Source organism: Chelon labrosus (assembly GCF_963514085.1).
Source record: "Chelon labrosus genome assembly, chromosome: 12".
Classification (NCBI taxonomy): domain Eukaryota; kingdom Metazoa; phylum Chordata; class Actinopteri; order Mugiliformes; family Mugilidae; genus Chelon; species Chelon labrosus.
Window position 1 is genome coordinate 24762701 of NC_140345.1, and position 22318 is coordinate 24785018.

At 44.3% G+C, this 22318-nt stretch overlaps 2 protein-coding genes across 3 annotated transcripts; both read left to right on the top strand.

Moving 5' to 3' along the window:
• Positions 1 to 2117: 2117 nt before the first annotated feature.
• Positions 2118 to 7208, top strand: popdc3 (popeye domain cAMP effector 3). The gene is made up of 3 exons (XM_084557046.1): positions 2118 to 2676; positions 5260 to 5368; positions 6238 to 7208. The coding sequence occupies exons 1-3, from the start codon at positions 2171 to 2173 to the stop codon at positions 6514 to 6516; spliced, it is 894 nt and encodes a 297-aa protein (XP_084413172.1). The 5' UTR covers positions 2118 to 2170; the 3' UTR covers positions 6517 to 7208.
• A 2174-nt stretch (positions 7209 to 9382) lies between these two features.
• Positions 9383 to 20293, top strand: popdc1 (popeye domain cAMP effector 1). Of its 2 annotated transcripts, none has more exons than XM_084556676.1 (8): positions 9383 to 9546; positions 11222 to 11454; positions 12941 to 13065; positions 13399 to 13586; positions 14169 to 14277; positions 14404 to 14571; positions 15518 to 15659; positions 17240 to 17272. In XM_084556676.1, the coding sequence occupies exons 2-8, from the start codon at positions 11238 to 11240 to the stop codon at positions 17260 to 17262; spliced, it is 972 nt and encodes a 323-aa protein (XP_084412802.1). In that variant the 5' UTR covers positions 9383 to 9546; positions 11222 to 11237; the 3' UTR covers positions 17263 to 17272. The 2 variants fall into 2 exon arrangements, with proteins under 2 accessions (XP_084412802.1, XP_084412801.1); XM_084556675.1 differs by lacking the exon at positions 17240 to 17272 and adding an exon at positions 19685 to 20293 and having other exon boundaries at positions 9389 to 9546.
• The last annotated feature ends 2025 nt before the right edge of the window (positions 20294 to 22318 follow it).

Genomic DNA, 22318 nt, shown 5'->3' on the forward strand with positions numbered 1-22318 from the left:
GTCTGACACCCCTGATCATGGACACAAGTACGTTCCATACTTGTGTCCATGCTCACACATAAATACTGCCCCAGGCCTGAAATGCTCTAAAAATAACTGGTGTGAGATGTCTGGTGAAACATATGGAGATAAAGTATCGCTCCATGTGTGTATTTATCAAACGTGTATTCACCCAGAGACGTTTCTTTCATTCTGCTTTCAAATAAACCGTCATCTCCTGAGTCCTGGCGCCTCCGCCGTCATTAACCCCTGACCTGAAAAATCAGGCCACACTCGGCGAGAATGTTTTTTTTTTTTGCTTTTGTGCATTGCTCCCGACGCCTGACGTGAGGTGTAATGCACCCAGGGGCTCCGTGTCCTTCTCCGCTGGCCCAGATATATCAGGTGTTGTCTCGTCCTCTGGCTGATAGTCAAAGTCACCTTTACCAGGTAGGCTGCACAGAGGGACGACTGTTACTATTCTGGTCCACAGACGTCTCTCACAACCCTGCACAGCTCTGATTAATGAATCAGTTCACCGCTGCTCTACGTTGGTCTTTCTTTGTTATATTTACCACGATACGTCACATTTATGATTTCATATGACTGAGGATCATGTTTTATTCCTCTCAAGGCGTGTCACAAATAAGTTCTGCCTTAGTTTGATAAAGGTTATAAGAAAAAGATGAGCCAGTCCTCTGACACCTATAATGGACTGACTATGTTTATAAATCTAATACCCAGGTTATGTCTGGAGCCACACTGAATGGTTTCTGTTGCACAAAACTACAAACATGGAGGCCACATTAACAACAGACTACATGGAACTGGAACAATTAAAAAGTTCATTTAGTATTGTTTTGAGATTTCTTTGAAGATGTTTTTCTGTCCTCCTCCTCTCTTCCCTCTTCTACTCTTCCTCCTCCTTCACCATCTTCTCTTTCCTTCCTTCTTGCTCGTCTTTATCTTCCTCCTCTTCTTCCTCCTCCTTTTCCCCCTTCTCCTTCTCATCTTCCTTCTTCTCCAGCTTTTACTTCTCCTTCATCTCCTTCTCCCCATTCTCCTACTCCTCCTCTTCCTCCTTCTGCTCCTACCACTCCTCCTTCCCCATCTTCTTCTCCTCCTCCTTGTCCTCTGCTTTCTCCTGTCCTCCTCCTTCCCCATCATTTTCTTCTCCCCCTCCTTCCTTCTCTTCCCCTTCCTCATTCTCCCACTCCCCCTCTTCCTCCTTCTGTTCCTTCCACTCGTCTTTCCCCATCTCCTTCTCCTCGTCCTCTGCTTTCTCCTGTCCTCCTCCTAGTCCTCCTCCTTGCCCATCTTCTTCGTCTCCTCCTCCTTCCTCCCCCCTTCCCCATTCTCCCACTCCCCCTCTTCCTCCTTCTGCTCTTCCACTCCTCCTTCCCCATCTCCTTCTCCTTGTCCTCTGCTTCCTTCCCTCCTCTGCCTAGTCCTCCTCCTTGCCCATCTTTTTCTTCTCCTCTTCCTCCTCCCTCCTCTTCCCCCTTCCTCATTCTCCTACTCATCCTCTTCCTCCTTCTGCTCCTTCCTCCTCTTTTCCCTTCCTCATTCTCCCACTCATCCTCTTCCTCATTCTGCTCCTTCCTCCTCTTCTCCCTTCCTCATTCTCCCACTCATCCTCTTCCTCATTCTGCTCCTTCCTCCTCTTCTCCCTTCCTCATTCTCCTACTCCTCTTCCTCCTTCTGCTCCTTCCACACCTCCTTTCCCATCTCCTTCTACTCATCCTCTTTCTTTTCATCTTCCGCCTCCTTCCTCCTTCTTGTTCTTCTCCTCTTCCTTTCCAAATTCAACCCATGGTCAGATCAGACCCTCTGACGGGCCGTGGGCCACATGTTTGACCCCCCTGATTCTATCTCCTATAAATAGACTATTTGATTTAATTGAACACTATCAGTCAGTACAACTGCTCTCTTCATATATTTCTGATTTTAAAAAGTAAAATGACTTTGTTGGGTTGGTTGATTGTGTCACATAAAGCCCGTGTCATGTGTTTTCTACAGTTTCAGGCTGTTTCAGGCTGTTTCAGGTGTCGTGTGCGTGGATCGCAGTGAGGTGTCAGTCTGTGGTCTGACTTCGCGTGGTCCAGCCTCGAGTTTCGTCCCGTCTCGTCGCCGTTTCCCGTCGCCCCGTCGGATCTAATCGATGGTATAGTTTCCTTCGCCTCTTGTCGACATGGAGCCCCCGGACTTCGAAGCCATGAACTTCACGGTGCAGTCGGTCGCTCCGGCGTACCCGCTCTGCACGGAGTGGAAGGAGGGCGCGGAGGGCTCCGTGTTCCACCTGGCACACATCCTCCTCTTCCTCGGCTTCATGGGCGGCAGCGGCTTCTACGGACTCCTCTACCTGTTCACCTTCCTCACCCTGGGCTTATTCTGCACCACCCTGTGGGCTTGGACCGACCCCTGCACCACGGACTCCTTCCTGTGGAGTTTTGCGCTCTTCGCGGTGAGTTTGGGACAAGCGCTGCACGTCGCGTACAGGCTGAGGAGCGTCTCCTTCGACAAGGACTTCCAGGAGCTCTACAACAGCCTCTTTAAAAGACTCGGGGTGTCGCTGACTCATTTTGGGATGATAGTGGAGTGCAGCGACGGAGAAGTCCACACCATAGAGAAGGACCACTGCTTCGCCATTGAAGGGAAAACCGCGATTGACAAGCTGTCGGTGCTCTTGGCTGGAAGGTCTGGAGATCAACATTTAGCTTTGCATGTTTCCAGAGTAAATAAAATTCAACACAGCAGTCAATTTGTTATATCCAATACTGATATAGCATTCTCAGTTGTTCAAGAAGGTAGTAAAGTAAGGGTCCAGTGAAAAAAAACAAATTCTGTGATTTTGATTTGACAGTAAAATTCTGCAAAACCCCAAAAGTGTAAAAAGACAGAGTGTAATTTGTTAAATATAGAACCAAACACTACAGTTAACTTTAAAATAAGTTGCTGGACTTTAAACACCATCAAACTGAAATGCAATGAGCAATACAATCTAGTTGAAACTACAAAATGAAAGTGTTCAAATTGTGTTTTTGGTCAGATAGAATACAGAATAATAATAATAATAACTCCTGGCCTCGTTTAGTTGCTGTTGCATTTCCATACATGCATATTGCATTTTGTCCGTGCAAATGGATCGACACGGCCTTCTGTATAAACACTGCAAATAAATCTGCTTAAAATAACAAGAAATATGTTTCTAAATGAGGGATGTATTACTTAAAATAAGAAAAAGCATCTGCCAATACAACAGGAACACATTATGACCACCTTCCTAATATTGTGTAGGTCTCCCTTGTGCCTCCGAAACAGTTGTGACTCATCAGAGAAGGGACATGGTCCTTCCGAGGGTGTCCTGTGGTGTCTGAGAACAGAAAGTTGTTAGTAGGGGAACTTTGAGGGGAGTCACCTCTATGGATCATCCCACAGATACTTGATCAGGTTGGGATCTAGTGAATTTGGAGGGCCAGGTCAACACCTTGTGCTGTTCTTCATGTTTTTTTTTTTTTGTTGTTCCTAAAGTGTTTTTTGTGTGTGTGCCTGTGTCAGGCTGGATCCAAGGAGTGTCATTGCTATGGGGTGGGGACTTAGCTTGCTGGCGTTTTGCACAAGTACGCGGGGGAGCTGTAGCGTAGTGGTTAGAGAAGCAGCTTGGGACCGAACATGGACATCCACTGCTCTGAGTGTACGCACCACTGTGAATGAATGGTTGGGTCAAATGCAGAGAAAGAATTATATTCTACTTCAACTAAGTGTCAAATACCATAGTGAGGACAGATGGTTATGGATCTAGAGAACGGTGCCACAGTTGATGAAGCACCGGTGCCTTTGTAAGAACAGTCCCTGCTGGGATTGTAACCAGTGATCGACCTCATGCCTCTCCAGATCTCCCTGTGTTGCTCTGTCACAGCCTCCGCTTTCCCTCTCTGATATTTACTGACAGCTATTTCTGGACCCTCATTCCTGCCTCCCTGTCACCTGACCCAAATGCTCTCTTCCTCTCATTCAGGGGTTCTGGTGTCCATACTTTTCTGCCATTTCATGACCCCTTAAAAATGAGAGACCCCTAAAAATGCTAAGACCCAATCAGGAAGCCAGCGTACGTTACACCTGCAATGCAAAGATGAGTGGACTGTATCTTTGCATCTTGTTCTTAAGCCATCATTAGCAGCGGGCATCTCCACATCGTATTCTAACCCGACATGTTGCAGCAGTTGCCGGGCAGAATCAGAAGGCCTTGTTTTGACCTGGTATTAAAATGCATCCCGAGTGATCTGATTGCAAGAACACACCCAAGACAAGCATTTGAGATCCGATTGCTGAAAACCACATTTGAACGGGGTCCGAGCTGCCTGTGACCACGTTCTTTTAGTAGTATAAACGCTGGCCACGTCGACTGACAGCCGTCTCAACTGACCTCCTCTTGCATAAGTTGTGTTTTGTCTCGTTCATTCAGAAAAATAACGCAGAACTTTTATTTTGAGTGATTGCCAGAAATCTGTTGATTAGTAAGGAGAGCCTTTTAGCCACGTAATCACATATACAAAGCTGGCAGGTGGAGACTTCGTTTACCTTAATCTCGGAGATTTTCCCCCTCGCTGCTGCAAACATTACTCTGCGTTTGCTCAAGGGTTTGAGCTGTAATCTGATCGTCGTGTGGTTCTCTAAATTAACTTACGCCAGGCCACAGATAAACAAACAATAACACGTGAGTCTTTATTGAGGGACAGAGACTTAACGACTCATTACGGTTTGTGGTTCTGAAACAGAGAAGCTTGGCGATCGATTGTTTTGCTTCAGCAGCGTCTTCTAATGCACCCCAAATGATGTTTACTTGCATACAGAGCTCACCTAATTCAATAATTTGGTATTATTTGAGTCACTTTGTGCAATATGCACAGCCCTGAATATTCCACGCTGATGTGACTTATAATAAGATGCTGCTCAATGGCACTACAAGTCCTTTTTTAAAAGGTCTGCTGGTCTCAATCAATTGAGACGTTGTCTTTGGACTTTCTTCTCAAAGTACAGTTTTGTTTGCTTTAAGAATTTGCTCATGACATCGTCTACTCACTAACAAATCAACTGGCTGACCTTCTGGACAGGATTAGATGTCAGAAGGCTCATACAGGTTGTTTTTGTCCTTAAATGGTTGTGTTAATCAAAACTTGATGTTTGTGGACCAGAATACTGTGTAGTCCTTGGCTTTATCCTGCATCCTGTTGTAAAACCGATTAACTGATTTCAAATTTCCCCTCCATTCTTCTGCAGAATCCGCGTGACAGTTAACGGAGAGTTCCTGCATTACATCTACCCTTTCCAGTTTCTCGATTCGCCTGAATGGGACTCTCTCAGGCCGTCGGAGGAGGGCGTATTCCAGGTTCAGTTTTTGCTCCTCTGCATGTGCTACAAACATTTCAGAAATGGACAAATCAGGTCTGTTAATTCGCACACAATTTCTTCTCAGTGTGCAGTAGAAGGATAAGGCTCGCACAAAGCCGCAATGAACGGATCCTCATTTGAGCGATTGCTGTGTTTATGGTGTGAATCCAAGTAGAGATCTTATACAGAGCAGCAGGTTTGGCATCGCTTCAAAGTAAGGGTTGACTGATGAAAGTCGCGTTGACACCGACTAGTCTCTGTTGACGTCACTAATAAAAACACAGTAGAAAGTAATGCTCTGCAACAATGAAATCTATATTCTTGACCTGAATACATATGCTGAGAACAGGCAGCTCATGTGCTACATACTGTGAGCTGCAGATATGTATAGCCTGTATGAAACAGGCAGCACATCAGCACCATCAATAGCATTTAATGGTACTCCACAGCGTGTAAGATGGTATAGTGTAGCAGTAAATTGTTGATGTGAGGCATCCTTCTCTCTGAAGTTAACTGACTGCTGTCCAGAGGATTTGGACCGTTCCTCTGCTAGCATTAGCGTTAGCCTGTTCAGATGCATTGCAGTAGTACTTTAGTTGTATTTCAGGACTGACATGTCACGGTAGTATGGGCTTCATCTTTAGTGAAGTATTTCCACGTACTTGACTTGATGAACTGCTGCTAGTTTGCTGCAACAACCCACTGGGATCCTCGCCTGTCTTCTAGGAGGCGTCCATGTTGTTAATGTCATGTGATCAGTGACTAGTTGACATGATGCTTAAAGTGTCATGGCACAGTAGTGAAGTCAACACTTTAACAGGCATATTTGTCTAAACTACAACTTGTTTTCTGGTTTATTCCCCAAAGGTGACCCTGCGTGCCGACAACCCCTGCCGATACGTGACGTGGAGGAGGAAGAAACTCTACCTGCTCTTTGCTAAACATCGTTACATTGCCAAGATCTTCGCCCTGGTTGTGCGCAATGACATCGCAGAAAAGCTGTACTCGCTGAACGACAAGGCGTTTGACAAGTCCGGGCACCGCTATGATCTCCGCTTACCAAGTTACTGTCACATGCCAGAGACCGAATTAGAAAAGGCAGATGGTCTCCTGCAAGTGCCAGGGCAGGGTGGTGGAGCTGCCTGAACACTACTCACTCACACACACACACACACATTCAGTCTTTAAACATGTGGAGCTGACTCACGTTTAGCTATGGCTAAGAGGAGCATTAAGCTGGGATCATGCTCTGGGTTGGACTGTCTGTGGTTTTCGAGTTTGAGCAGAAGCCCAGCTTAAGAAAATCACACCATCACTACTCAGACAGTCTTCTTTTACATTTTCTTCCCAACAACCATCCATTTAAATATTATTCAGTCACACAACAGTGAAACAGAAATGGAACATTTTGACTTGGATTAAAATCACTAACCATGTACTGACGGCAGAGACGTAGTAAATATAGCTGAGCAGAGATTGCAAAAGTTGAAGCAGTTACATTGAGAGGGACCTGGCTTCCTGTAGGCCTCAAAAAGCAAGTCCCCGTAGTTTAAATCATTGTGTTTTAAGGTGGATTTCAGAGTAAGGTTTAGGCTGAGGTTAAGTCAGGAAATGTAAATCAATGTAATCTGAGATTGTGTAGTTAGACTGAGCCTAAAGAGAAACCTTAATTCTAGTTTACTAAACTAAAACCAGCTTCTTCTCTGAATGCACTGTGTAGTAGCCTGCGTAATGAATAATGTAGTGGCTTCTGACAGCCGGGTATAGAAACACTTTGTTAGAAAAAGTTTGTGCAATTATATCAAGATGTCTGTGTGTGACCCTATGTGTGGATGTAAATATGATGCGTACTGTACTGTAGAAATAAATGATACTTTATTTTATTGTGCAAATGTTGTGTGTCAAGGACAAAGTAAATACCTTCCTACAATATAGTAGTATTTTACAGTGTTTGTGAATGTTAAAGTACTATAACACTTTTTGTAACACACCCATGGGCTCAGTTGTCATGGACGGAGGCCATAGACTGTATATAAATATGGACAATGCGTCGCCACTTCCTTGCATTGGCCAAACTGGCGCTGTTTTCCCAGTGACACGGGCAACGCCATCTTGCGACTTTGGATCCAGAGTCTGATCAGTACGGTCCGAGAGTGGAACCACGTGGAGCAGCGATATCTATGATCCGACCACACTTCCTCCAGACTCACTTGCGTTTTCGTTTAACCAATTCTAGCTCTGCTCTACCTCCACAAGCCACAAGGAAATATTAGATTGGTAGTCGGCGTTATGTCACAACCTGTTTCTATAGCATCAAATAACTAAAACACTTGATGCATGTTCAAATTGACATTTGAACATCATGTATTTTAGTGTTTATTTTGGCGCAAGTCCCAGCCACTAACATGGAGGGGGTGGAGCTTAAGACCTAAACTGCAGCCAGCCACCAGGGGGAGCTCTACTTGCTTTGGCTTCACTTTTAAAGAGCAGTTCTGCTGTCCATATTTATACACGTCTATGACGTACTGTAAGAGGGTTTTTAATTCATTTTGTAAAATATAACTACATACACGTGTTAAATCATGACACCAATAGGAATAATAAAAACGTAAAATGAAAAGATGAAATAGTCAAGTCAAAGTTTATTTCTATAGCATATTTAACCGCAGTTGACCAAAGTGTTGTACAAGCAATACCAATACATATAAATATATACAATACCATTAACATTAAAGCAATAAATATGAGCTATAATAAGCAGAAAAAACATCTTAAAATATACAATAAAAGCCAAGATTTCTTGCTCAACCTGAATTGAAGGCCAGCAAGATTAAAACATTACATTTACATTTAGTACAGTGTGGGGCATATCTACTAGCTCAGAAAGAGCTGATAAAAATCCATGCAGTCATTTTGTTATGAGTGGCCTGAGAGTGAAAATGTGTCATTCAGTGAGCCGCTTCTGATTTGACTCATTTGTGATGTAAATAATTTGTTCTGAACGTAAGACCCGCCCCTGAGCCCTGTACGCAGGTAGTGACAACGCATTAAGTTCAACAAACATCCAGAAAAGTCTTATTCAAATCTTTATTGCGGATTTAATTCGGACCGATGTGGCTTCAGATACGCTGAACGGTTGCCGAGGCAACACCTCTACAGGGGCGGGGGTTACAGGAGCTCGTTCTCAGGAGGGAGGGGGGATCGTGCCAAAATGGATCGATGTGAAAAGGGCTGTTTTTGACCTGGCGAGTAGGAGCCTGTTTAACACAATCACTGAGAATTTTTAACCAAAGCAGGTAATAGAAATTCCATCAAGCCATGAAAGGTACATATGGAAGTGGTAGGCTGTTCCATAATTTGGGGGTCGCCACCAAATAGGCTCTATCACCTCTGTTTTTGAGCCTGGATCTATAGGGAAGGGAAGACTAATAGCAACTGGTTTGTTGACCTCAGTGGCGCGTAAGGTGGCGCCTTGCAAATTGAGACTCTTAAAAACTAGTAATAAAATTTTTATTTGGATCCTAAAATAGACCGTAAGCCAGCGTAGGGAGGATAGATCACGCTGTTGTGAAAAGGTGGGCTGCTGAATTCTGTACAGCCTGCATGAGACGTATTGACGACTGGACACGGCCAGCATACAAAGGATTAAAATAGTCTAAACGGGAATATTAAATGCACATATGCAAAATGTATTTCTCTTCTCTTGAAAACACATCACAGCTCTAATCATTCAGTTAAAACTGGATGCATTACAAGGTCCAGTCTTGTATGCAGGTGTCACACATCAGCAAGAGAAGCTGAGAAGAGGAGGATCAAATATGAAATATATAAAAGTAATCGAGGAAAAGCAGCCAGTTTCCTCCACCTGAGAACCACAGGTTAGTCTTGCAGGCACAGGTGGGGCCCGTGTGCCTCCATACATTACATAGGGAGATGATTTATGGGTTAACCTGGGATCTGTCTCCCCCTGTCGGACCTCCCGGGCAAAGCTTTCGCCTTTTGCCCATTTTAGTCTCTCTCCCTGTCAGCTGTGTGGAATGTGCGACGCACATTGTGCAGACCCCACTCAGAGAGCCCAGCTTTGCGGACACCAGCACCACCAGCACCACCAGAGTCTTTCAAATAAGCCACAGCGCAGCAGCTCTCCTGCTCTCCATTCCGGCTCCTGCACGATCGGTGAGTAAAGAAGCGTTTCCCTCCACTTTGACCAGCAGTTAGAAAGTTGCGGCCGTGATAAATACCTCTGTAGATGCGCGACAGTGCACCCCCCACCCCCTCCCCTCCCCTCCTCTCCTCTCCACATCTATTTTTACATGTGAGCCCTCCCCGTGCTCCAGCAACGGGAAACGCAGCGACTGGTTTTGTTACGGTAGGAGACCCCTGCGCCATTTATACTTTTCCGCAAAAATGTGAATATTATTCCTGGAGCCCTTCAGCCAAAATACTGGTGAAGGGGAGTCCTCTGCATGTCTGGTGTGATGTTAAATCAGCTTATTCTCCACACATTTAGACAAAAAGGGAATCTTATTCTATGTCTATTGTATATTATTTTACTGGTATTGATTTTGTTTTGAGCAACTTCCCCTCTTCTGTGAAGTTGAGTTGGCACCAAGAACCAAGATTTGAATTACTGGTAATGATGCTGCATCGTTAGTATATGACAATCTTGCATCTAAAATGAACATGTGCAATAAAAATACAGCTTTTGTACTTTGTGTGAGCTTCCCAGCCCCTTTAACTACACAGCTCCGCTCTCATCTGCCTTCTTTGTCAGTGATGCATGTTGTATTTCCTGCCAGATTTCCAAATTACGTTATATATAGAAGTGTCAACAGTCTCCTGAGACCCAGCAGAATTAAAGGATAAGAGGATAAACGGAGTCTATTAGATACATATAACATGTCACAAGGATTTATTTCCCCCCAGAATATTTTATTTAAGATATTTCCAGGCGGCAACAGGACTCGTTTCCTTGCCCGAACCGATCTGTTGTTGCTCCTGACTACTTTATGGACAGCTTGATAGAGAGTGAGTTAGGAATCTGTGCTTTTATATAAAAAAACAAAACTTAATTCTCTCTTCTTTTACCCCAAAGCTTCTGTTCTATTCTGTCTATCTACTGGGGACCAAATACAATAGCATCACATTAATAATCTTACTTGGGCCAGTGTGACCCAGTTCTAATTTTTAATCAAACTTCCAAATCCCATCTGCGATTCGGACTAAAACCCTCTCCGCTTCTGTCATGTCGCTATCCCCTGTGATACCATAGATTTTTAAATAAAAACAGAAGCAGTAAGTACCAATGTCCACCACCTTGGAGTTTATCGTATACGGCTCTGTGGTTAAAATGCTGTGCATGTGAATAAATCCTCTTTGAAGGTTAGGTTAAACCCTTTTCTAAGTAAAACATATCAAATATCCACCTTAGAACCATCATGAATGTATATGTATGTATGTTTTATAACAATTTACCTCTGTCAGCCATTTCCTCCTGCACATGACTCACCCCTACCAATGATATACCCAAGGAAAAGACCAGGATGTCCCCTATATGTGGCCCGACAGGTTTCAACAGTAGCTTATATTGTTTTTTTTTAAAGAATATCCATCTACCAGATGGTAGCAACATCAAAATAATAATTAAAAAAAACCTCAGTCAATTTGGCAAATTGAAGCGCAGCCGTACACCGTTTCACCTTTCTGGATTTTACCTGTGAACAAAACAAATATGAAGCACATGTATTTAATTTTTGTTCATCGTTGACAGTAGTTTGACTTTCAAAGCCAACCATTTGGAATAATCAGCGCTTTCAAAGACCTGCTGCACGTTCTCTCCCCGGTCCTCAAGGTTACCCTGCGGCAGGATGTCTTCTACCCCGGAGCTGCCCCTCCTTTCCACCATGTTGCCCCTGTTCCCCTCGCCCACCCCGTTCGCAGAAGCCAATGTCACGTCGTGCCAGGAGTGGGAGAAGGCCCACCACCTGCTCTTTCATCTGGGCAACCTGTCCCTGCTGCTGGGCCTGGTCATCCCCACCACCATGGGCCTGCACATGATCCTCCTGCGCCTCTTCCTGATGACAGGTCAGTCCATAGCGCCCCCCTCCTCCTCCTCCTCCTCCTTCTGATGGAATTCCTCTGATAATAATAAAGTGGGCAATATTGGAGAAAAGTTATCGTATTCTCCAGATCTTTATTCTGCACTTGTAAATTTACCACGTGTTTGTTAAGGATTTGTTTTAGTTAACATTTGAGGGATGTTTTTAAAGCCATTCTACTCAAAGAGGGATGTCATCGACGCTGCCGAAGCCCTAAAAGGCTTTGGCAGCGTCAGATAAAAGCAGGAGAGAATGGGGGGATGGGGAAATGGCCCTTCCAACATGTTTATCTTCTACTTGGAAGGAGTGTGGAGACAGGAAGCAGCAGGAATTATGGGAAATATGGTCGTGATTTTGACTCAGTTCTGTGTTGCCCTTTGGCACGGGCCACGCTATAGTCTCAGAGGTCTGCGCAGAGAAAGAGAAACAGACGGAGGAAACAGGAGAGGTTTACTGATAGAGAGCTCCAGCTGTTAATGTTAACTGAGACACAGCTCGGTGGTTTTACTGTCAAAGACTACACAGGCCATAGGTCAATTCAGTTGAGTTCCCAGAGACTTAAACCAAGAGGAAACTCTCCTTATAACAGGAAGAACCCCGTACGCTCATACGGGGGCGAACGATCTGCTTGAGGCCAGAAATTAAAGAGTGATGTGGGACGGAATAGAGGAAAGGAAAGGAGAGGAGAGGAGGGGAGGGGAGGTGAAGGGAGCTGCAGATTAATTGATACACACATCTGGATAAAGGATACAAGCAGCATATGAAGATGAATCAAAGTATTAGTTGTAGAAGAGTGAATATACAGTGTGCTTAGAAAGTTACGGCTATGAGAATTAGCAAGAGCACAGAGGCGGAAAAACTATGTCAGCAACGATAGTAGAATGAAGCATCATGAGCTGTACTGCATAACAGTTAAACTGATCAGCCACAACATTATGACCACTGACAGGAGAAGTAAATAACCATCTTGTGACAATTCACTGTTCTGCTGGGAAACTTCTGGACCTGGCATTCATTGGTGTGGATGTTACTTAGACATGTAGCACCCACCTAGACTAGACCAGACCAGGCACCCCCACCCCATAGCAATGACACTCCTTGATGGGAGCAGCCAAGAACAACTCCAAAAAAACATGAAGAACAGCACAACCTGGCCTCCAAATTCACTAGATCCCAAGCTGATCAAGTATCTGTGGGATGATCCACGGAGGCCCCTCCCCACAAAGACCCCCCAGTAACAACATCCTGTTCCCAGACACCACAGGACACCCTCAGAAGGCCCATGTCCATTCTCTGATGAGTCACAACTGTTTTGGAGGCACAAGGGAGACCTACACAATATTAGGGAGGTGGTCATAATGTTATGTCTGATCAGTATATGCACTATAAACCTGATGGAAGCATTACACTTTGAAGAAATGGTACCGTTCAGGTTTTTAAACTCTCCTTAATCCGGACTTTAAACCCCACAGGATGTGGTCTCTTCATTACTTGGGCAACTCTGTACCGGTGCAACCTGGATGTGATGGTTTGGAACGTGGTCTTCCTGGTGGTCAACTTCATGCACTTGTTCTTCCTCCTGTACAAGCGCAGGCCAGTGAGTTTTGCGTTGCCCTCATTCACATTCTACCAGACATTTGATATTCAGGCCATCCGTGTGTGTGTGTTCTAGGCATCGGTGTGTATTTTTAGTGTGTTGTTTTCCATCACTATCCTGGGTCTGGTCCTGCTTCATGGTGATCAGACGCAAGGTGTCATAAGTGGATTCAGGACGAGTACAGACCCTCCCTTTAACTGATAGAATCAGTCCAGGAGACCTGTCCTCATTTGTCACGACTCCATAGTCAATTCATCAACCCTAGACTGTGTCTTTTTTTTGTGCTCAGTTTTCATAGAAGGCTGAATTATGGCTGTGGCTGTGCTTTGTCAGATTAAGATCGACAGGGAGCTGCGGTCCGTCTACAAGCGGATGTTTGAGCCCCTCCACGTGCGGGAGGCTTTGTTTCAGAGGCTCACCGGACAGTTCTGCACCATCCAGACCCTGAAGAAAGGCCAGGCCTACGCTGCAGAGGACAAGACCTCCGTGGACGAGCGCCTCAGCATCCTGCTCAAAGGAAAGTATGTGCTGTTTGCTGAACTCGGGTGCAGTCGCTGTTCTGTGCGGTCCACCTTCTGTAGATCGGGGGTGTCAAACATGTGGGGCGGGGGCCAAAAAAACAGCCCCCCAGAGGGTGCAATCTGGCCGGATGAATTCGCAAAGGAAGAAGAGGCGGAGGATGAAGATGAAGAGCAGGAGAATAAAAGGAGGAGAAGAGAGATAAAGGGGGATGGAGAAGTAGATAGGGAAGACTGGAAGGAGGAGAAGGAGAAGGAGAAGTAGGAAGACAAAAAGGAGTAGGAGGAAGATAAAAAGGTAGAAGAGAAGGAGGAGGAAAAAGAGAGGAAGGAGAAAAAGGAGGAAGAGAAGAAAAAAGTGACAATGAAAATGACATGGAAGACATTAACTGTAAGGCTGAGACCCAGAACTAAACAGCAGGTGGCAGCACTGTGCAGTTATATTTCATAAAATATTTCAGTATTTGAGTTTCACACCCCCGTTCTATAGGATAGACATGTAACAGTGGCTCCAACTTAAACCAGTTTCAAATCATTTTGTGTGTGTATGTGTGTTTAAGAATTATAAAACCTCTATGTTGACAGGATGAAGGTATCGTACCGAGGGCATTTCCTCCACAACATCTACACCAACTCATTCATCGACTCTCCAGAGTTTAGGTCCACAGAGATGCACAGAGGAGAGAAGTTCCAGGTAAAAGTCAGACGGATAAAAGAAAAAAAAAAAACCCTGACTCGGAGACTGAGCATCTCTAAAGCAAAATATAACAGAAATAATCATCCTTCCTTTGCCTCTCTTATAAAAAAACAAAAAACAAAGGTGACCATCATGGCGGAGGAGAACTGTAAGTTCCTGTGCTGGTCTCGAGAGAGGCTCACCTACTTCCTGGAGTCAGACACTTTCCTCAATGAGGTATTCAGGTACCTCATTGGCAAAGACATCACCAATAAACTGTACTCTCTGAATGATCCCACACTAAGTGACAAGGTAGGTCCGACTCTCAGACTATAATGACCTTTTTCTTTTTTTAGTGTTAAGACAGTAACATCACGCTGCATGCCAGCCAAAACAAAGCTTAAAGGGGAATTACTGTTTTTTACAATCTGGATCTTATTTCTGGTATGAAATATGATCGTTTACTCACCCATATAACTTTGGTGTCATTTGGAGTCGTTCGGAAGATATTTAGATCCAGCGGAGCGCTGCGTATATCCATATAGTGGGAGTGACTGGGGCACCGAAACACAGCCTCTAAATAACGCATTATCTGCCACGAAACTCGTTAATTTCACCAATATTTTGTTATGATACACTAGTGCTATTTCCCGTTGAGTTACCTATTATCTATTCGCGGAGTTGCAGCCGTTTGTTGTTCTTTGTCCAGCTGTTCCTCTCTCTGCCTCCGCATCCTCCTTTCAACAAGCTCCTTATCCGTACACTCTGGCTCAAAGCGGAAGGATGTCCATCATAAACAAAGTTGTCTTCCACAACCTCAGAATCAGAAAAATATTCGGCCATGTTGCAAAAAACTAGCAGTAGTAAAGTATGGGTAAACAAGTCAACCGTCACGGGTGCAGCGCTCAGAGATGACATCATCCAGGTCAGAGGCTAGTAGGTCAATCTACAGACCTCGGATGATGATAACAGGTAACTCCGGACTCAATGTGGAATAGCACTAACGTATCGTAACAAAATATTGGTGAAATGAAAGAGTTTCGCGGCAGATAATGCGTTATTTAGAGGCTGCGTTTCGGTGCCCCATTCACTCCCACTATAGGGATATACATGGCGCTCCGCTGGATCTAAATTTTTTCCAAACGACTCCAAATGATATTTTATGCCAGAAATAAGGTCCAGGCTGTAAAAAATGGTGATTCCCCTTTAACTACTATGCTGATGGTAATCGGTGACAGGGATGTTGATGTTGTCCTAGGCGGTGAAGAAGATGGATCGTCAGCCCAGCCTCTGCTCTCAGCTCTCCATGATGCAGATGAGGAACAGCATGGCAAGCACCAGCGACACGGATGACGTCCTCAACCAGATCCTACGGGGAGGATCGGCCGGATCCTCGCTTCGTAAGTTACCTTATCTCCCAGCAGCGATGTGTTTAGAATGCGCTTGTTTGTACAGCACGGAACAGTGTCGGTCTTCTTGTGCTCCACAAAATGATTAGGGTTCAGGCCAGGTGAGTGAAAAGGAAAGTCGACGAGAATCAGCACTGCTTGGTTTTCATTTTGTTTCTTTTGAGGTGTGCTTGGGCTTGTTATCCTGCTGCAACTGTTCAAAGATGTAAACCAGAGGGTGTAGCTTGTCCCTAAAGAATCGGGTGCTACTTCTCCCTGTCAAGGCTGTGTTTAACACCAGAGGAACAAAGAAAACCCAGAGACTTGAATCCAGTTTCGATTCCAGTTGGATTCATTATAGTATGCATCAATCACTCTGCTGTCCGTCTCCTCACATACACATCTTTCGAAAGTCTGTTTTGTGTTCTTTAAAACTTTTGCATAGATTGTATCTTTGGTGAACTTCCTATTCCGTGTCTAAGTGTGCAAATCTTAATGTGCGAAGAATGATGTAGATTGTGGATGTTACTTAGACATGTAGCACCCACCTAGACCAGACCAGGCACCTCCTCACCCCATAGCAATGACACTCCTTGATGGCAGCAGCAATCCCCAGCAGGATGCAGCCTCACACAGACACACACACAAAAACGCTTCAGGAACAACTAAAAAAAAACATGAAGAACAGCACAAGGTGTTGACCTGGCCTCCAAATTCACTAGATCCCAAACTGATCACATATCTGTGGGATGATCCACGGAGGCTCCTCCCGTCAAAAGCCCCAACTAGCAATATTGTGTTGCCAGACACCACAGGACACCCTCAGAAGGCCCATGTCCATTCTCTGATGAGTCACCACAGGGGAGACCTACACAATATTAGGAAGGTGGTCATAATGTTATGTCTGATCGTTGTAGACACACAAAGAACTAATTGGGAAAGGAGACACAAGAGACCAGAGCAAACAGTAGGGAAGCAAAACACTTTATAACAGGAATATAACAGGAAGTATGAAGTAAAATAAAAGTCAAAAAGAGAAACACATAAATGAATAGACAAAGCCCAAGAATCCGTATTTTGACATGTCATGGAAGCCGCGGTTTGACGCAGACAGAAACTCTCTTTGCCGTGAATAACATTTGATTTCTTACATTTTTTTATGATACCATGTTCCAGTGCCTCTAATTTGTTGATTGTTAATCTGAAATACGTCATCCTTAATATTAACCTGAAATGTACCTTAATTGTTTTAAAGATTTCTTAATAGAATTGTCATTGTCAAGGTTCACACAGTTTACTAAATGCACAAAGAGAGCTGTGGGTCACTGTTTGCAGATTATATAATTAAGTAGTCTGCTATCAGCGTCAGCAACACAAAATGAACTGAGCCACCAGTTATCACAGCTTATAAATATGCAACAGGATTAGTCATGTGTTTACTCCTCGCTGTAATATTAAAAAGTCATCCTTTAACTTCAACCAGATTCTTCAAACTGTATGTATAGCTGTAGCCTTTATTTCTTAATTGCGCTCATGTGTGGCGGTAGATTTTGTTTATTTCTCTGATGGTCTTGCTCCTGTCCCGCCTGCAGCTGTGACTACTCCGTCAGATTGAGCCATTCCCTGACAATGCTGTAAGACCACCTCTTGTTTTTTTTCTCTCCCTATACCTCCCACTTCCTCTGCCCCGACTCAAACCGACTGATCTTTATTTTCCATTTACTTTGCAACTGGATTCATGACAAACTAGCCGTAGAGCGTTTAACCTTCAAAGTCCTGTATTCTGCCTGTTCTAACAAGATGTTCCGCTAACCTGCTTGTTCCTCGCTTGGCACTTGCTGTTCCTTTTAACATCTGATATCACTGCTGCATTCATACTAGTGACACTGATCAAACTGTGGGGTGGGGGTGGGGGGTTATTCTGTGTATGGGTTGGATAGTGTGAGTATTAAATTACTTTATTTAACTCAACAAAACCAAACCATTGAGCTTAGATCCTTGCATCAAACTGTGTTTATTGAGATGATAACTGTGTCTGATAATCCATCCATCCATTATCTATTACCACTTGTCCAACATATGGCCCGTGGGCCAAAACTGGCCCACCAGAGGGTCCAGTCTGGCCCCACGAGATGAATTTGCAAAGGAAGGGGAGAAGAAGAAGGAGGAGGAAGGGGGAAGGGGATGAGGAGCAGGACAAGAAGGAAGGAAGGAGCAAGAGAGAAAAGAGAAGGAGAAAGACGAAAATGGGGAAGAAGGAAGAAGAAGAAGGGGGAGGAGGAAGAGGAGGGGGGAGATGAGGAAGGAGGAGGAGAAGAACAGAAGAAAGTGGAAGAGAATGAGGAGAAGGAGGAGTAGATGGGGAATGGAGGAGAAGAAGAAGGGGAAGAAGAGGAGGAGGAAGATGAAAACAAGAAAGAAGGAAGAAGAAGAAGAATGGGGAGGAGGAGAGAATGGGGAGGAGGAGTATAAGGAGTAGGAGGAGGGGGAGAATGAGGAAGGAGGAGGAGTTGATGGGGAAGGAGGAGAAGAGGAGGGCGAAGGAGGAAGAGGATGAGGAAGATGAAAATGAGAAAGAAAGAAGGAAGAAGAAGAATAACAGGGAGGAGGAAGAGAACATGAAGGAAGTGGAGGAGTAGGAGGAGGGGCAGAATGAAAAAGGAGGATGAGTAGATGGGGAAGGAGGAGAAGGAGGAAGATGAAAACGAGAGAGAAAGAAAGAAAGAAGAAGGAAGAAGAAGAGTAATGGGGAGGAGGAAGAGGAGGAGGAGGGGAGAATGAGGGAGGAGGAGGAGAAGAAGATGGGGAAGGTGGAAAATGATGATGGTGACGAGGAGGAGTAAGAAAATGAGAAAGAAGGAAGTAATAGAATGGGGAGAAGGAAGAGAAGTAGGGGGAGTAGAAGAAGATGGAGGAGGAGGAAGCAGGGGAAGAGGATGAGGAGAAGGAGGAGTAGATGGGGAAGGAGGAAGAAGGAGGAAGAGTAGAGGAGGAAGAAGGAAGAAGGGGGGAAAAGGAAGAGAGGAAGGAGGAGCAGAGCAAGAAAGAAAGTACAAAAATTACACAAGACATTTAACTGCAATTTTTTAAAATAAAATTGGCACCTATTCCTGATTTGTCCACTGAGAGTTGTGGACATAAGAGGACACTGAGACCCAGAACTGAACACCAGATGGCTGCAATCTATTTTATTATTAGTAAAATATCCAAAAATCAAGATTCAAGAGGTTTATTGTCGTATACAGAGCAAGCAAAATGAGTTTGAGCTGCATCATAGGAAACACGGGACCCAGAGATTTGTAGCTTGGCGAACGCAAGTCAGGACTCTGTCTGCTGCTTTGTTTCGTTCTGTCTCTTGTGAGTCATTTATAAAATAACCCAGTAAAACTTTACACATTCACACGTCGTCAGTGGGAAAGTTTGATTTGTGGTGGGAGAAGGTTTGGGTTTCAATGCAAGGGACAAGTGTCTCTTGTCGTACGAGCTGCCTCCCAAAGCTTTTACATCATGGCGGCGAGTTTACAGCTTTGCGGAAAGCAATGATTGCACTCAGGCGGGGGGACCAGCAGACAACGATTATCTAAAAATATCACCCCCTCCTTTCGGCGGGCCGTGTTTGTTGAAACCAAACGCATTAGGAGGAGACCAACCAAATATTTGCGTCTGTCGTAGCCTGGCTACAGACTAAAAGCAATTAGAGTGCGGCGTTGCTCTCGAGAATGCTTTTATTCCACAAGAGCGGCTCCGTTTCTACTCTGCAGAACCGTTCTAATGCAGTGACTTTTAGAGATAATGGAAAAACACTCACAGGGCTTTTCCTAATTTCACAGTACCTGTTCATCCATCATACTGTCCCGGACTCTGTAGGTGTGTGAGGACACACACAAACACACACCGGATAATAACCTCCTGTTGGCGTGAATCATTGTGTACTTTACAACGTGACCCGTTTGTTTTGACTGTTCTTTCGTTCCTTTTCTGAGTGCATGCATTAAAAGACTTAATTGATTCAGTTGTTGTATGTTTTTATTTTTTAGAAATATCATCTGGCACTAAGTCCTCCGCTAAAATGAAGCCTATTCAAGAAGGAATGGAGGATGATGTTTTTGAAGAATCGACTCCCTCTCGCCACATGCCCAACTCTTCCACCGAGGAGGTGTAGCCAGCAGGATGCCGTCATATCAGATGCATGTTATTTAGATCTGTTTAGGAGCCTAAGAACTGCGTTGTGGTTGATACACAGGCATAGCCGTCATCAAGAAAGGTACAATTATATATAAACTGTTGTTTTTTCTTTTTTTACACTGTCAAATGTCACAACTTTTTCTTGTTTTCCTGCAACTCGTTAAAAGAAAAAGTTCGTTTTCGTGTAAGAACAAACAGTATTGGTTGCCTATATTATGTTAGTGTTAGGACTTTCACTACCACTGTACGTGACGTAACTATTTTTAACAGTGTATTCCTTTTTTCGAAGCGTTTGAAACAGTAACCAGTGCACTTTGCGTGTTCAATAAACATTTGGAGAGTTGTGTTGCCATATTTGTTGTTCGAACTGTCATCGCTGTGGTTTCACTGCTGAGCCGCGATTACAGGTGGCGTCTGATGTTGAGTCATTTCACTGGGCTTGCTTCTCCAGATTACTGGAAGCTTTAAATTGAGTCTAAATCAGGCAAAGGTCAGCACTGATGCCTCGCAGCAAGAAGGTTCTGGGTTCGAATCCATCGGGCCTTCCTGTGTGGAGTTTGCATGTTCTCCCTGCCTGGGTTCTCTCCGGGTACTCCAGCTTCTTCCCACCATTCAAAGGCATGCTGGATAGGTTAACTGGTGATTCTAAATTGGCTGTAGGTGTGAGTGTATATGGTTGCCCTTTGATAGACTGGAGACCTGTCCCTCCCAGCGACCCTCCAGAGGACAAGCGGTTACGGATGATGAATATATCAGGCAAGGGGTGTGATGTGTGATTTGTAGAAGTGCAGTGCCCCCCTATGGCCACAGTCTGCCATCTAAGCTTGGTTCATCACAGTAAGGACGTGGGAACATGAATACTTGCTAAAAGTATATACAGGAACATGGAAAAGTAACATGATGAACCTGGATTTTACTACATGCATAAAGTAATTGAAATTCAGGGGGTCAGACAGATTAGAATATATGCTTGAAAACCAGTGGCATCATGCTGTAGAGCACTAAAGAATATCAGAAAATTCAGAAAGAAGCAGTTTGCAGTGGTTGGACTATTACTTATGTGTTCATAGAGTAAATGTGAAATGACGAAACAGGTGTAGCTTATAGTTATAGGTTTTTCATGCTAGTAAGAGTTTGTTCGAAGCACACTTGGATTTGCAAGGGGAGGGATGGAAGAGTAAAGACCATTTAGAAACTAAATCATGGAGGAAAATGCAAGGGAACAGGTAGGAAACAGGTGTTATGAGATGTCAGCAACATAACAACAACTCTCATGAACAATTGGGCATGAGATGTAGGCTCAGGACTTATCGCCCTGTAGCCGGTCGCCTCTGATAAGGGGGTATAGCATGAAAGGCCTTAAACACCCTGGGAACCAGAGGAGCACTATCGATGACGCATCCCAAAATTCAACCAAACCCCCAAGCGTCTTCACCTATTTACCAATGAACTCTTCTGCGTGTTTGCACAAAGATAAATCAGCATCTAATCCCGCATTTTGGAATCTCATCTGAAGTGTACCGCGTCGAATAACATAATGCAATTAACTCTTTATTCAAGCAGTATGCATTTTAGTTTAGTGGTGGCAATCAGCTTCCAATGTAAAACTCCCCGTACAGTAAATTATGTCTATGCCAATGTGACAGACAGTGCATCTACTTCAAAAGCAGTCAGACCCTTGCACTTTTTTTTAGCACACTTATTATTCTGTTGCAGATTTCACAATAAATTTGTCCATAACAAACACTTTATGCATAGGCCCTATAATGAGGAAACGGCTGATTGTAGTGTTGAACACTAAAAATGACAAATTTGATGAAACCCTAATGTTGTAGAATGAATGATTATAGATAGATAGATAGATAAATAGGTTTTATTTGTCACATGCACAGTTATACATAGTACAATGCACAGTGAAATGTATTCTCGTACCTGCAGCCAGTAGTAAAAAAAAATATAAGTACAGTAAACAGTAGTTTGCACACAAGGTAAGCAATATAAGTGTAATGTACACCGAGAGAAATAAAGTAAAAATAGAGACTGTAAGATTCAAGTGTAAACTTAGAGGGGAGGTAGTTGTATATGTACATAAATTCACAGTATTTAGCAGCTACATGAATAAAGTGCAGTGGTGCAGTGGTATTTAAGTCCGGTCAAGGCTCAGAGTTGAGCAGGCGGATGGCATGTGGATAGAAACTCTTCTTCAGCCTCTAAGTCTTTGTCCTCAGACAGCAGAAACGCCGGCCTGATGGCAGTAGAGAGAAGAGAGAGTGTCCGGGGTGACTGGGCTGTTTCAGGATCTTCTCGTCCCTTAACCTGCAATGTTTGGTGTAAATGTCCTGCAGGTTGGGGAGGGGGGTTCTGATGGTCCGCTCTGCTGAACGGACCACCCTCTTGAGGGCCAGGAAGTCCTGCCTGGTACAGTTTCCCATCCAGGTGGTGATGCTCCCACACAAGATGCTCTCGATGGTGCAGGTGTAAAAATT